The sequence below is a fragment of the Leucopleurus acutus genome, assembly GCF_964270905.1.
Source record: "Leucopleurus acutus genome assembly, chromosome: 10".
Lineage (NCBI taxonomy): Eukaryota > Metazoa > Chordata > Mammalia > Artiodactyla > Delphinidae > Leucopleurus > Leucopleurus acutus.
In genome coordinates, this window is record NC_139153.1 from 39,290,152 (window position 1) to 39,304,903 (window position 14,752).

Genomic DNA, 14,752 nt, shown 5'->3' on the forward strand with positions numbered 1-14,752 from the left:
TGACTGAGCAGAATGGTCTGGAGTTGGGGCCAAGCATGGGGAGCTCAGGGAAGGAGGTAGGGGAACTGACAAGATAAGCCAGCCGGGCAGCCTCCTGCTGGTCCTGCATTGCCCAACACTAGAGCCAACTTGTTCCAGATTCCTTTCATAATAGGATAAAATGTACCAACAGTGAGGCCCGGAGTGGGGCCTTGTGAGGCCCAGTGACTTCAGCGGCAGGACAGCAGGTCCCAGGAAAGCCAGGGAAACACAGGCAAGCATTCCCTGGCTCCCTGTCCCCAGCAGCTGCAGGAAGCTGCTCCAAGCTCCCAGCTGTACCCAGTAGCCCCCAAGGACCGGAGAAGGTCTTATTTCCTGCCACCCCCTGATCAGGCACACACGTTCTGGAATGGAAGTGGCCGAGTACTCCATGGCAGGCCCCAAGGGAGATGGTGGGGCTGCCAGCCAATGTTTGGGAAGACAGCATAGAGCCTGTCTGGAGATCAACTCTAGAAAGGGGGTACCATGGATTTCATTCCCTGTGGCAGGGTCCCCAGCATTCCTTACCTCCATCATTTGAAAAAGCTATTGACGCTTTCCCAGACAAACACTCCCTACACACACAGTCTTGCCTATAATTTAAAAGAGTCCCTAAACATCCTGCAGTGATTCCAGGCTAGAAGCCCCTGCAGTGCACTTAAGGTCAGAGAAATTCTAGTCTGGTTCTGCCCCAACTGGCTGAACCTTGGGCCAGCTCCTGGTCATCTTGACTTGCACTGCCCTCTCGAGCCCTCTCGAGCCTTGAGGGAGCCTCAAGGGGTCCATCTGCCCTGCCACCTCCTGGGAGCTACTTCAAATCATCTTATTGGAGATAGTATAAAAGAAAGGGTGGCTTTAGACCCAGCTGAGAAGCTAGACCTGCACTCACCAGGGCTGGGCTGTTCTACACACACTCCAGCAGTATCTTCTGTCCCCCTGCCTTCTGCTCATCTAGATGGGTCTGGGTGCCAACTTGTGGACCTCTGGGAGCTTTTGAAGTTCTGAGCTCTCATTCACAAACACACCCATCAATACAAGGGTGTGTGTTTTGTTTTTTTCATTTATCAACTCTATCAGTCATTCACCACATTTACTAAGCACCTATTATATACCAGGGCTTGAGCTAAGTAAGCATAGCTCAAGTCCAAATCATGCCCATACTTCTGGGTCCTGCCTGAATCTCATGCCCTCCCAACCTTCACTGCCTACCCAGCACAGCCCTCCCAACTGGTTCACCTTGAAACTGAATCCCTCTTCTACTCATTTAGGGCTTTTGGTAAGCTGCCTAGTATGGTCATCTCTAGGCAGAGCCTGGACTTGTTAGTCACTTTCTTGCCACCTCCTGCTGCCAACCAGCAACTTTGAACCCAGGGTAGGAGATGAGGAAAGAACTGTTGTTGTCTGCCCTAGGATCCAGGAGGCTTTTTTATTTTTATTTTTTGGCCTCGCTGCATGGCTTGTGGGATCTCAGTTCCCTGACCAGGGATTGAACCCCGGCCATGGCAGTGAAAGTGTCGAATCCTAACACTAGACCATCGGGAACTCCCCAGGAGGCTTTTAAGAAAGGGCCTGGCTGAATCCTGGCAAGAGTATTTTGGATGTATTACTTGCTGTTTCGTTCACAGTGCGTATCACTAGGAGACATATGTAAACTGATTTATTTGTCTTATCTCCTCCACTAGAATGAATCCTCTATGAGAGGGACTTCCCTGGTGGTCCAGTGGTTAAGACTCTGTGCTCCCAATGCAGGGGGCCTGGGTTCTAACCCTGGTCAGGGAACTAGATCCCACGTGCCACAGCGAAGACCTGGCACAGCCAAATAAATATTTTTTAAAAAAATGAGAGCAGAGACTTTTGTTCGCTGCTGTATGCCCATGTGAAAAAAAGTGCTCAGTTAATATTTATTAAATTTAAAAAATCATGGAGTTCAGACCAGATTCTATATACAACATGGTGTCCTGCCAGAATTGAACCCCAGTATGGCTGCTCATCAGCTATATGGCCTTGGGCAAGTCACTCAAACTTTCCACTCATTTTCTTACCTGTAATATTAGAATAATTGTGATTTCTACCTTGAAGGGGAGTGGAATAAGGAAAGAACACAAGCATAAAGAGAATAGTGTCTGGCATATAGTAAATGCTAAATAAGTGTTAGTGGTTATTGTTACTATTAATATTCTGCTCTGTTCATTCAACGTTGCTAGGAGCTTTCTCCACCTGGATCAGAAGCTTGATTGTTATTGTAGACCCACTATGCCGTTAGACAAAGGTGCCATTCATTTAGTACAACTTTTTAAAAATATTTATTTATTTATTTTCGCTGTGCCAGGTCTTCGTTGCGGCATGCAGGCTCTTAGTTGCTGCATGCAGACTTCTCAGTTGCGGCATGCATGCAGGATCTAGTTCCCCCACCAGGGATCAAACTGTGGCCCACTGCACTGGGAGCGAAGAGTCTCACTCACTGGGCTACCAGGGAAGTCCCCATTTAGTACAATTTTATACATACTGACTCTTTCTGGATCCCCAAACATTACAAACGCGCAACTTGTGTGTGTGTGTGTGTGTGTGTGTGTGTGTATGTGTATGTGTGCGCGAACGTCCAAGTGTAGTCTTGGAGAAGGTTGACTTTCATCAGGTTCTCAAAAGGTCTAAATCCAACAGAAGTTAAGAAGGACAGGGCAGGGCTTCCCTGATGGCTCAGTGGTTAAGAATCCACCTGCCAATGCAGGGGACACTGGGTTCAAGTCCTGGTCCAGGAAGATCCCACAGGCCGCGGAGCAACTAAGCCCAGGTGCCACAACTACTGAGCCCATGCACTCTAGGGCCTGTGCTCCACAGCAAGAGAAGCCACTGCACTGAGAAGCCCGCACACTGCAACCAAGAGTAGCCCCCGCTCGCCGCAACTAGAGAAAGCCCACACACAGCAACGAAGACCCAATGCAGCCAAAAATAAATAAATAAATAAATAAATAAATTAAAAAAAAAGAAAAGGACTGGGCAGAGGGCTGGCCTGTAGGAGACTTTCAGGCAGCCATTTCCAGAGTTCCAGTGTAGACCATGCAAAAGGGAGCCTGTCACGGTCCAGTAGTTGTGGCGTATGGTCTTAGTTGCTCTGTGGCATGTGGGATCTTCCCGGATCAGGGCTTGAACCCAGTGTTCCCTGCATTAGCAGGTGGATTCTTAACCACTGTGCCACCAGGTAAGTCTTATTATTGATGGAATTCTTAATATGATAGTTACCTTGGTAATACTAGGAGATAAGGTCTGGGAAAGATTTTTGGAAAAAAGAGGGTCCAAGACTCAGGTAAGGAATAACATTCCAGGCATCCAGAGCCCACCTCCTGTCTTTGTCCCCTCCACAAGCCTCGAGTCCTGGTGCCTGATTCTCATGGGTGCGAGACTCCCCATTCCCCAGCAGGTGGCGCTGCTGTCCTGACAATGACTGATGGTTGCCAGCCAGATGATGTGTTCTCAGACGGCTGGGACCTGTCCTACGGAAGGGTGCCAAGGAGTGCAAAGCCATTCTATTAATTCACGAATTCAACAAACACTAATTGAATATAAAATATGTTCCGGGCACTGTTCTAGGTGCTGGGGATTTAGCCAGGAACAAGACAGACCAAGCTCTGCTTGTACAGGGCTTACATTTTAGAGCAGTGCTGTAAAATATGGTAGCCCGTAGCCACACGCTACTATTGAGCTCTTGAAATGTGTAGTCTGAATTGAGAAGTGTTGTAAGTGTAAAATACATGCCTGATGTCAAAGATCCAGTAAAAAAAAATGTTAACTATCTAACATTTTAAATATTGATTTTACATTGAAATGATCATATTTAGAGTATTTTGGGTTAAATAAAATATCTTATTAAAATAATTTAACCTGTTTTTGACTTTTTTTAACATTACCAAGAATTTTAAAATTACATATGGTGCCCACATTTGTGGCTTGCATTATATTTCTGTTGGACAGTGCTGTTCTGGAGGGCGACCAGACATATAAACAAATGTGCAATATGATGTCAGATGAGGAGATATCAGGACTGAGAAATGACAGAAATAAGACAGTGAGCAAACAGGTGGAAATAAACCTGTGAGCCTGGGACAGTGTGGAGGCCAATGTGGCCAGAGCAGGGGAGAGAGGAGTGTAAGAGAAGAGTTATAAAAGGAGGGCCAGAGATGCAGTTTTTTTTTTTTTTTTTTTTTTTTTGCGGTACGCGGCCCTCTCACTGTTGTGGCCTCTCCCGTTGAGGAGCACAGGCTCTGGACGCGCAGGCTCAGCGGCCATGGCTCACGGGCCCAGCTGCTCCACGGCATGTGGGATGTTCCCGGACCGGGGCACGAACCCGTGTCTCCTGCATCGGCAGACGGACTCTCAACCACTGCGCCACCAGGGAAGCCCGGAGGCCATAATTTAAAATAAAGAATACTAGCAAAAGTAACTTCATAGGTAAATATAAAAGCCAAGATCATGATACTTTTGGCTTGGTTTGTAATTTCTCTCTTTTTTCTACGTGATTTAAAAGGCAAATGCATAAAACAATTATAAATCCATGTTAGTAGTCATAAAATGTATAAAGATATAATTTGTAACAATAACAATATAAAGGGGGAGGAACAGAGAAGTATAGGAGCAGAGTGCTTGTAAACTCTTGAAACTAAGTTGGTTTATTCAAACTAGCTTGTCATAAATTTAAGATATCAATTGTAATCCCTAAGTAAGCCACTAAGAAAATAGTTTAAAAATATACAAAAAAGGAAAGAAAGGAATCAAAGTGATACACTACAAAAGATCAACTAAATTTTTTTTAAAAGGCAGAAATGGAATAAATAAGCGTTCCCTGAACCCAATTCCAACATGTGTGTGGAGGCTTCCCCACAGGGTGTCTGAGAATTTAACTCAATTCTGATACTATCTATCCAGAGATAGAATCAGATTCCATGGGTAAAGGGCTCAGTCCCACAAGACTGCCTTCTACTTCAGACACAGGTGAAGTTGTTACCTGTGCTTCTAACCAACTGGCCACAAATTGAGTTTACCATGACCCCCTCCAACTAACAATGCTAATCTCAACTCCAGGTTGTCACCTGTACTTCTGACCCACTGGCTATATATCAGAGGTTCCCAAGACCTGCTCTTCAATTTCGATTAATTTGCTAGAACAGTTCACAGAACTCAGAAACATTTTACTTACTAGATTACTGGTTTATTATAAAACAATTATTAAAGGATACTAATCAACAGCCAGAAGAAGAGATTCAAAGAGCAAGACATGGGGAAGGGGTGTGGAGCTTCCATGCCCTCTCCAGGTACATCACTCTCCCCATATCTCCACATGTTCACCAATGCAGAAGCTCTCTGAACCCTGTCCTTTTGGGGTTTTATGAAGGCTTCATTACATGGGCATGATTGATTAAATCATTGGCCTTTGGTGATTGATTTAACCTCCAGCCCCTCTCCCCTCCATGGAGATCTGGGGAGTGGGACTAAAAGTTCTACTGGGAATCAGCCCCCACCTTTGGGTGGGATCCAAAAGTCACTTTCCCTGAAGAGTTTTCAGGAATTGAGGACAGGACAAGAGACCAGATATTAAACTATTGCTCTTCTCTCTCAGAAAATTCCAAGGGTTTTAAGAGCTATGAACCAGAAACTGTAGATGAAGACCAAATATATATGAGAAATATATATTTTGGTCATTCAGATGGCATATATATGTATATATATATATATATATATATATATATAGTGGTTTTTTATTTTAAATATTTATTTATTTATTTATTGGTTGAGCTGTGTGGCTTGTGGAATCTTAGTTCCCTGGCCAGGGATTGAACTTGGGCCCTCAGCAGTGAAAGTGTAGAGTCTTAACCACTGGACTGCCAGGGAATTCCCCAAACTGGATTTTTTTTTTAAAAAGATCTATCTACGTATATCTATAAGAGACTCACGTTAGGTATAAGGGCACAAAGAGGTTGAAAGTAAGGGGTGGAAAAATATATTCAATTAAAATAGTAACCAAAAGAGAGTTGGGTGGCTATACTATTGTAAGACAAATTAGACCTAAATCAAAACAGTTTACAAGAGACAGAGAAGGAAAATATTGATAAAAGGTATAATATAAATAAAAAGGTACAATATAGCAAAAAGATATAACAGTTATGAACATACATACATCTTACAACAGAGCCCCAAAATATATGAAGCAAAAATTGACAGAATGGAAAGAAGAAATACACAGTTCTACAATAATAGTTGGAGACTTCAATACTCCATGTTCAATGATGGATAGAACAACCAGACAAAAGCAGTAAGGAAATGGAGGACTTGAGCAACACTGTAAACCAACTAAACCTAACAGAGATATACAGAACATTCCACCCAACAATAGCAGAATACACATTCTTCTCAAGTGAACATGGAACATTCTCCAGAGTAGGCCATATGTTAGGCCACAAGCAAGTCTCAATAAATTTAAAAAGATTGAGATCACACTGAGTATCTTTTCCTTTCTGGTCACAATGGAATGAAACTACACATGAATAAGATAAGGAAAACTGAAAACAAAAATCACAAATATGTGGAAATTTAACAACACACTATGTGATGGTTAATTTTATGTGTCAACTTGAAATGACCATGGAGTATCTAGACATTTAGCCAAACATTATTCTGAGTGTGTGTCTGAGGGTGTTTCTGTGTCAGATTAACATTTGTTTATTTTTTCTTTTTCTTTCTTTTAGGTTTTGAGATTAATATTTGAATAGACTGAGTAAAGCAGATTACCCTCTCTAATATGGGTAGGCCTCATCCAATCAGTTGAACTTCTGTATAGAACAAAAAAGCTGAGTAAAAGGAAACCCCTCCTGTCTGATTGCTTGAGCTGGAATATTGTTCTTTTTCCAGCCTTTGGGGTATGACCAAAACATCAGGTCTTTTAGGGTCTCTGAGACTGCCAGATTTTGGACTGGAATTTATACCAACAGCTCTCTTGGTTTTTATGCCTTCAGACTTGAACTAGAACTACACATTGGCTCTCCTGGGTTTCAAGTTTGCCAATGGCAGATCTTGGGAGTTCTCAGCCTCTATAATCACATGAGCAAACAGTTTATAAGTTTATAATCTCAATCTCTTAATTGATCTCGCTCTCTCCCCATATATAGATGGAGTGGAGGTGGCTGTCCACCAGAGAGATATTGAAACCGTGCACCTCAGATTGGGACTCGGAACCCAAGTGCTGGGACTCAAACTCAGCCAAAACCCTGATTGGGACTCGAACCCATGCAGCTGGCCAAAACTCACAGTCTTCCAACTGAGATCACACACCTGGTTTCAGGATTTAATGAAGCTCAGGCTCTTGATGTCTCATTGCAGAAAGAATCCAGTGAGAGACAAAGTGATAGGTAAGAAGTGGATTTATTTAGAGAGAAACACACTCCACAGACAGACAGTGGGCCATCTCAGAAGGCGAGAGGAGCACCAGGGTAGGGGTTATCAATTTTTACAGGGGTGGGTAATTTCATAGGCTAATGAGTGGGAGGAGTATTCCAGCTATTTTGAGAAAGGGTGGGGATTTCCAGCAATTGGGCCACCACCCACTTTTTTAAAAAAAATTTTTAAATTTAATCTATCTATCTATTTATTTATTTATGGCTGCATTGGGTCTTCGTTGCTGCGCATGGGCTTTCTCTAGTTGCGAGGAGCGTGGGCTACTTTTAGTTGTGGTGCACGGGTTTCCCATTGTGGTGGCTTCTCTTGTTGAGGAGCACGGGCTCTAGGCACACGAGCTTCAGTAGCTGTGGCACGCAGGCTTCAGTAGTTGTAGCTCACGGGCTCTAGAGTGCAGGCTCAGTAGTTGTGGCGCTCAGGCTTAGTTGCTCTGCAGCGTGTGGGATCTTCCCGGACCAGGGCTCAAACCCAGGTACCCTGCATTGGCAGGCGGATTCTTAACCACTGCGCCACCAGGGAAGCCCCACCACCCACTTTTTGATACTTATGGTCAGCCTTGGAACTGTCATGGCTCTGTGGGTATGTCAGTTAGCTTACTGATGTGTTACAATGAGTTGTATACTGACGCTCAAGGTCTAGTGGAAGTTGACTTGTCTGCCATCTTGGACCCATTTGGTTCTAATCAGTTTATGTTATGTCCTCGGGCTATGTTATTCTTTCAAAGGTTGTGCCCTGCACCCTTCCCTCCTGTTTCAATATTGAGACTCATCTGCAATGAGGGGCCACATGGGTCTGTGTCTGCTCTCAGAGTTGAGGCCTGAAGACCAAAACCTGTCTGTATCCACCTGATTCTCAGGAGGGCTATAGTCCTCTGGGATTTAGGGAAACCTCTGCTCCAGTATGGGGGGGGGGTGGCTCCCTAAAAGGGAAATCCTCAGGAATCTGGAGGGACCCAGGCAATGAATCATTAGTCTGAGTCAAAAGGGAGATAGCGGGCTTCCTGGTGGCACAGTGGTTAAGAACCCTCCTGCCCTTGAGAACACAGTGAGGGGGAAGTAAACTGGGACGAAGTGAGATAGTGGCATTGACATATATACACTACCAAATGTAAAATAGATAGCTAATGGGAAGCAGCCACATAGCACAGGGAAATCAGCTTGGTGCTTTGTGACCACCTAGAGGGGTGGGATAGGGAGGGTGGGAGGGAGATGCAAGAGGGAGGGGATATGGAGATATATGTATATGTATAGCTGATTCACTTTGCTGTACATCAGAAACTAACACAACATTGTAAAGCAATTATACTCCAATAAAGATGTCAGAAAAAAAAAAAGAATCTGTCTGCCAGTTCAGGAGACACATGTTCGAGCCCTGGTCCAGGACGATCCCACATGCCGCGGAGCAACTAAGCCTGTGTGCCACAACTACTGAACCTGCGCTCTAGAACCCATGAGCCACAACTACTGAGCCCACGTGCCACAACTACTGAAGCCCGCGCGCCCAGAGCCTGTGCTCTGCAACAAGAGAAGCCACCGCAATGAGAAGCCCATGCACTGCAATGAAGAGTAGCGCCTGCTTGCCGCAACTAGAGAAAAGCCCGCACGCAGTAATGAAGACCCAATGCAGCCAAAAATAAATAAATTTATTAAAAAACAAAAAGCAAATAACAAAATGGAGATAACAATGACCAGTCCAGAAGCCACAGGTTACAAATTATGATGAGACAGGGAAAGTTTTCTGTCACTGGAGGTCTCCAGGTCTGGGCTGGGAAGGCTTAGCTCCTCCAGGCTGTTCCTTGGGCTGGCTTGGAATCCTGGTTTTGTGTCTGTTTGATGTCACATTATGAGAATCCTATGAGCTACACTGGGCCTGTGTCTCTGGAGCCCCTCACACAGAGAAGGCACAGGTCACCAAAGATGACTGTTGCCTGGAGGGTTCTGACCTATGAGGTAGGAGTCCAAAAGAGGCTCTGTTTCCAGCTCTACTTCATATTGCTTTCTTGGCTTGGGAAATCACTGGCCCACATCTGGCCTCAGCTTTGTTATCCATAAAACAGGCTTAACTGACAATTTCTGAGGCATTGTTTCCACAAGTATCTGGAAGGATGATGATGATAATAAATATGATGTTTAATTTTTTTCTTTAAAAATCATGTTTATTGAGGAATAATTTATTTTGTTTTATTATTTTTCAATTTCTTTATTGAGGTGTGTGTGTGTATATATATATATATATTTTTTTTTTTTTACCAATTTTTATTTACTTATTTATTTTGTCCACTTTGTGCGGCCTCTGAGATCCTAATTCCCTGACCAGGGATTGAACCCATGCCCTCAGCAATGAAAGCACAGAGTCCTAACCACTGGACTGCCAGGGAATTCCCAATTGAGGTATAATTTAGATACAATAAAATGCACATATCTTAAGCATTGTTTAATGAATTTTGACAAATGTCTAGACAAATATAACTACCAGCCTATCACATCATAGAACCTTTCTGTCACCCCAAAATATTCCGCTGTACTTCTTCACAGTCACCCTTGGCACCAGGGAAAACTGTTCTGATTTATATTACTCTATATTACTCTATATTAGTTTTGACTTTTCTAGAATTTCATGTAAGTGGAACCACACCATATGAACTCACTTGGGTCTGACTTCTTTTGCTTAACATAGTGCATTTGAAATCCAGTGTTGGTATTGTGTATGTCAGTTGTTCATTTGTTTGTTTGTTTTTTATTGTGGTAAAACATACATGACATAAAATTGACCATTTACTCATTTTAAGTGTATATATCATTCATTGGCCTTAAGTACATTCATAGTGCTTTGTAATCATCACCACTATTTCCAGATTTTTTTTTCATCCATCCTGAACTGAAACTCTGTACTTGTCAAACAATAACTCTCTACTTCCCCCTCCCCAGACCCTGGCAACCTCTATTCAACTTTCTGTCTCAATGAATTTGCCTCTTCTAGGTACCTCACATTAGTGGAATCATATAATATTTGTTCTTCTATGTCTGGCTTTTTTCACTAAGTGTAATATTTTCAATGTTTATCCTTGTTGAAGCATGTGCCTGAATTTCATTCCTTTTTAAGGCTGAATAATTTCATTTTGTGTAATTACACTTTGTTTACCCATTCATCTATTGATAGCCTGTGGATTCATTCATTTCTTTTTACTGTTGAGTAGTATTTCATTGTGTGGATACACCACAACTAGCTAATCTGTTCATTTGTTCATCTGTTGGACACCTAGATTATTTCCAAATTTTGGCTATTACGAATAAAGTCCTTGGATGGACATATGCTTTCATTTCTCTTGGGTAAATACTTAGGAGTGCAATGGCTGGATCATGTTTTAAGTATAAATTTAGTTCTTAAAGAATGGCCAAACTGCTTTTCAAAGTGGCAGGAAATTATCAACGCATGAGCGTTCCACAGTTTTGTCAGTTTTTAATTTTAGTCTGTTTAGTGGGTGTGTGGGGTTCTAATTTGTATTTCCTTGATGAATAATAATGTTAAGCATCTTTTCATGGGCATATTGGCTATTTATCTTTTCTTGTGAGTTATCTCTTCAAATCCTTCGCGTACGTAAAAAAGGGGTTAATATCTATTTTTGCAACCAGTGTCGTCCAGACACTATGCTCATTCATGGTCATGGCTTTATGCGCTTTAACTGACGCCCGCCCTGCACAGAGGAAGTAACCGACTGAGACTTCAGGGCACCTATAAGGCTCAGCACTAACTGGATCCAGAACGGCTAGGCCGTTTCTGGGCATGGTCCCTGGTAGCTCTCTAAGGCACGCTCGGTGATTGGCTGAAGGAGCACTTCCGCAGACACTTCCGAATCCGGGCCCGCCCCGAGCATCGGTGATTGGCTGGGATGGCCGAGCGCGAGCCCTCTCGGGAGTTGTAGTTCTTGGGGCCCGGCTGGGGACGCCGGGAAAGACCATTGGTCTTACTTGGTCGCGGCCGCTGCCACCATGTCCCGCGTGTCGGTCCCTTGTCATGTGAAAGGTACCGTGGCCCTGCAGGTGGGCGACGTGCGGACCTCCCAAGGCCGGCCTGGCGTGCTGGTCATCGATGTCACCTTCCCCAGCGTCGCGCCCTTCGAGGTGAGCAAGCAAGTGGGCGCGACCGGGGCTCCTGGGCGGGGCTTATCTGGGAACTCGGGCGTGTCCCAGCCATTTAATCGTTTACTGAAAGCCTTTGCAGTACCTCGCCCAAATGAATCAGTTAAACATTTATTTATTCCTTCAGTTAACACACAGTTACTAGAATGCAGCTTCCTCTTCTGTTCTCTTCAACGTCTCTCCCCAATGCCCAGAATGGCGCTGACACGGAAGTGCCGAGATAGTAGGCTAGGTGCTGGAAATACAGTTTTGAACCTAATAGAGGTGAGAGGTCGTTTTGTCCCTGGCCACTGACTGGGTATCATTAGACAATGAGTTACCCCCAAACCTGCCTCCTGCCCATTCTTACAGTCCCTGCTGGAGGTCAGGTTCAAATCATCCCTCATCAGGGTCTTCCCAGTGGCTCCAGTTTCCAGTCTCCAGTTGCCCTTCCACATCTGCTGGCAGGGTGACTGGACACTGCAAGACCTCAACACAGAGGACAGAGTCCACTTTCTAATGGCCTGGCATTCAGAGCCACTCTGTGTTTTTGCCCTACTTGCCTCTCGGCCCCAGGCATTTTGTCCTGTAGTGTGTGGTTCTATCCCAAGCTGTTGCTTACTCTAAGCTGGGAGACTTCATTACAGGGCCCAACCCTGGAAATCTGATTCAGTAGGTCTGGGGTGGAGCCTGTACACTTATATTAAAAAAAATTTTTTTTTCCTTGAGTAATTCTGTTTTGTTGCTGTTGTTTTGGGTTTTTTTGGCCTCACCACGGTGGGATCTTAGTTCCCCGACCAGGGATCGAACCCTGCGTACTGGCAGTGAAAGCACCGAGTCCTAACCACTGGACCACCAGGGAATTCCCTCCTTGAGTAATTCTGATGAGTATCCAGTGATGAGAACTGCTTTAGCTAGGCTGAACCACTCTCTGTTCCAGGGGTATGCCAGGTCCTGTCACCCCTTGGTGTTCCTTTGTTTATGCTACTTTACAGTTTCTACCTTTCATGGTCCACTTGATGAACTCATCTGTACATTTTCTGATTCATCTAGAGTTAGGGCTCTGACCACTCCCAGCATCTTGGACATGCAGCAAGATCCGAGGTCATGGTTTGCATGACGTGCTCATTTAGACTGAGTTCTAGGAAGGCAAAATCTCTTTGGGCCCCAGTGGATTCTTGTTGATATTGTCAGATTGGTAGAAGAGTACATTCCTAAGTGGAGGAAGAGATGGTGCTTTTGAACCCATCAGGCCCGGGGCCTAGGTGTGATTTGTTGTGGTGGGTTGTGTGTGCCCTAGTTGCAGGAGATCATGTTTAAGAATTACTACACAGCCTTTCTGACCATCCGTGTTCGCCAGCACACCTCAACACACACTCCAGCCAAGTGGGTGACCTGCCTTCGGGACTACTGCCTGATGCCTGACCCACACAGTGAGGAGGGAGCTCAGGAGTATGTATCGCTGTTCAAGCACCAGGTCAGCTGGGACTCAGCATGGCCAGGGCAGCCCAGATGAGGGCTCACAAGAGGCCTGGGGATTGGGCCAGGATACCATGAGGGAAGAGGGGCAGGCAAGGTTGGCCTGCATTGTGGTTCTTGGGCAAGTGCCTTGGAGGAACTACTGTTTCCTTCTCAAAGGCCTGGGGAGGAAGCACCTTGGCTCATTGCTGGTTGGCTCCTGGGCAGTGAGCTGGGGCCTCGGTGGGTCCTTGTGTGTATGTGTCAGATGCTGTGTGACATCGGCAAAGTACTGGAACTACGCCTGATTCTGCGACAGCCATCACCACTGTGGTTGTCTTTCACGGTGGAGGAGCTGCAGATCTACAAACAGGGACCAAAGGTAAGTGACTAGCTCAGAGCTGTTTGCTGGCCCTTTCTCCAGGAGGCTCCTAGCTATGGCTGGGAGGCCTGGGGGTACAGGTGGGAGTGGATGGGTAAGGATGGGGAGACTCAGAAGGAGTCCTTCATGGAAGTTAGCCAGGTGGGAATGCTGGAAGTTCATGATAAGAGGTGAGGCCACGTCCCCATATCCCCTGACCTTTGGGGCTACCTGCCTTTTTCAGATCTGGAACATTCAGGTACCCAGATATACTTCTGCTCCTTGTCTTCGTGGGGCTTCCTTCTGCATAGCAGAAGAGCTTAGGTAGTCTTCTGCCCCTGGGACCTAAACGGGATTTTCCCAGTTTCTGGGGCTCAGGGGCCCTTCTCTCTGCCTTCAGGACCTTGGGATCTGGTTCCAGGTCTCTCCTACTCTGCCCGCCTCAGGGCAGTATGCCTTTGCTTTGCAGAGCCCTTCCATGACCTTCCCCAAGTGGCTCTCGCACCCAGTGCCTTGTGAGCAGCCTGCTCCCCTTCTTGAGGTAAGCCCTTACCCTGGCTAAGAACCATGTGCGAACAGCTCTGGTGTCCAGCACAGGCCCAAGGGGACCCCTTTCTGCAAGAATCTGGTGCTGGACCCAGGGACCTTCGTTCACTCTGTGCACCATCCTCCTGGGATTTGAGGCATCTCTGTGTGGGGCCGGGCCACCTACTCCACATCAGGCCCCATCCTCATGTTTCACAAGTCATCTGGGAATGTCAGCTGGAGGGCCCCATAGCCCAACTTGGCCTATCTGGAGTTATAAGGGCACTGCTGGGGAGAGACCCATGGCCACTGACCCCTCCTTCTGGAGCAGGGTCTCCCAGACCCCAGCAGGGTATCATCCGAGGTACAGCAGATGTGGGCGCTGACAGAGATGATCCGGGCCAGTCATACCTCCACAAGGATCGGCCGCTTTGATGTGAGTGATCGCTTCCCTCTGCTTGGCTCCCGTTGGCCTGAATGGGTCAGATCTGATGGTCTTTTGTGTTGCAGGTGGATGGCTGTTATGACCTGAACTTGCTCTCCTACACTTGAGCTGTGGCCCTTAGTCAAGACGTTGGCCTTCCGTGCCCATCCAGGCCCAGCTTGGGCCATCAGAGGCTGAAGTGCTGTCCCTGTGCATTCCGAGTGTTGCCTGCATGCGCATTCTGTCAGGACCACGTTCACAGAGTCAAGATTCTTGGGGGCTCACTGTGTTGCTTTAGCATGAACTCCTGGAGGGGATACACTCTGTCCTCACCTGACTGCAACCCAAACCTCCTCCTTCGCCCTCCCTAAAAACACTCCAGTTCTATTCCTAAGAATCCCCCTG

At 45.8% G+C, this 14,752-nt stretch overlaps 1 protein-coding gene across 2 annotated transcripts; it reads left to right on the plus strand.

Moving 5' to 3' along the window:
- Positions 1-11,450: 11,450 nt before the first annotated feature.
- Positions 11,451-14,745, plus strand: NICN1 (nicolin 1, tubulin polyglutamylase complex subunit; the record flags this gene model as incomplete). 2 transcript variants are annotated; one of them, XM_082848909.1, is made up of 6 exons in its annotated part: positions 11,451-11,582; positions 12,880-13,056; positions 13,306-13,419; positions 13,868-13,939; positions 14,255-14,359; positions 14,434-14,745. In XM_082848909.1, the coding sequence occupies 6 exons, from the start codon at positions 11,451-11,453 to the stop codon at positions 14,473-14,475; spliced, it is 642 nt and encodes a 213-aa protein (XP_082705035.1). In that variant the 3' UTR covers positions 14,476-14,745. The 2 variants fall into 2 exon arrangements, with proteins under 2 accessions (XP_082705035.1, XP_082705034.1); XM_082848908.1 differs by having other exon boundaries at positions 14,255-14,745.
- Between the last annotated feature and the right edge of the window lie 7 nt (positions 14,746-14,752).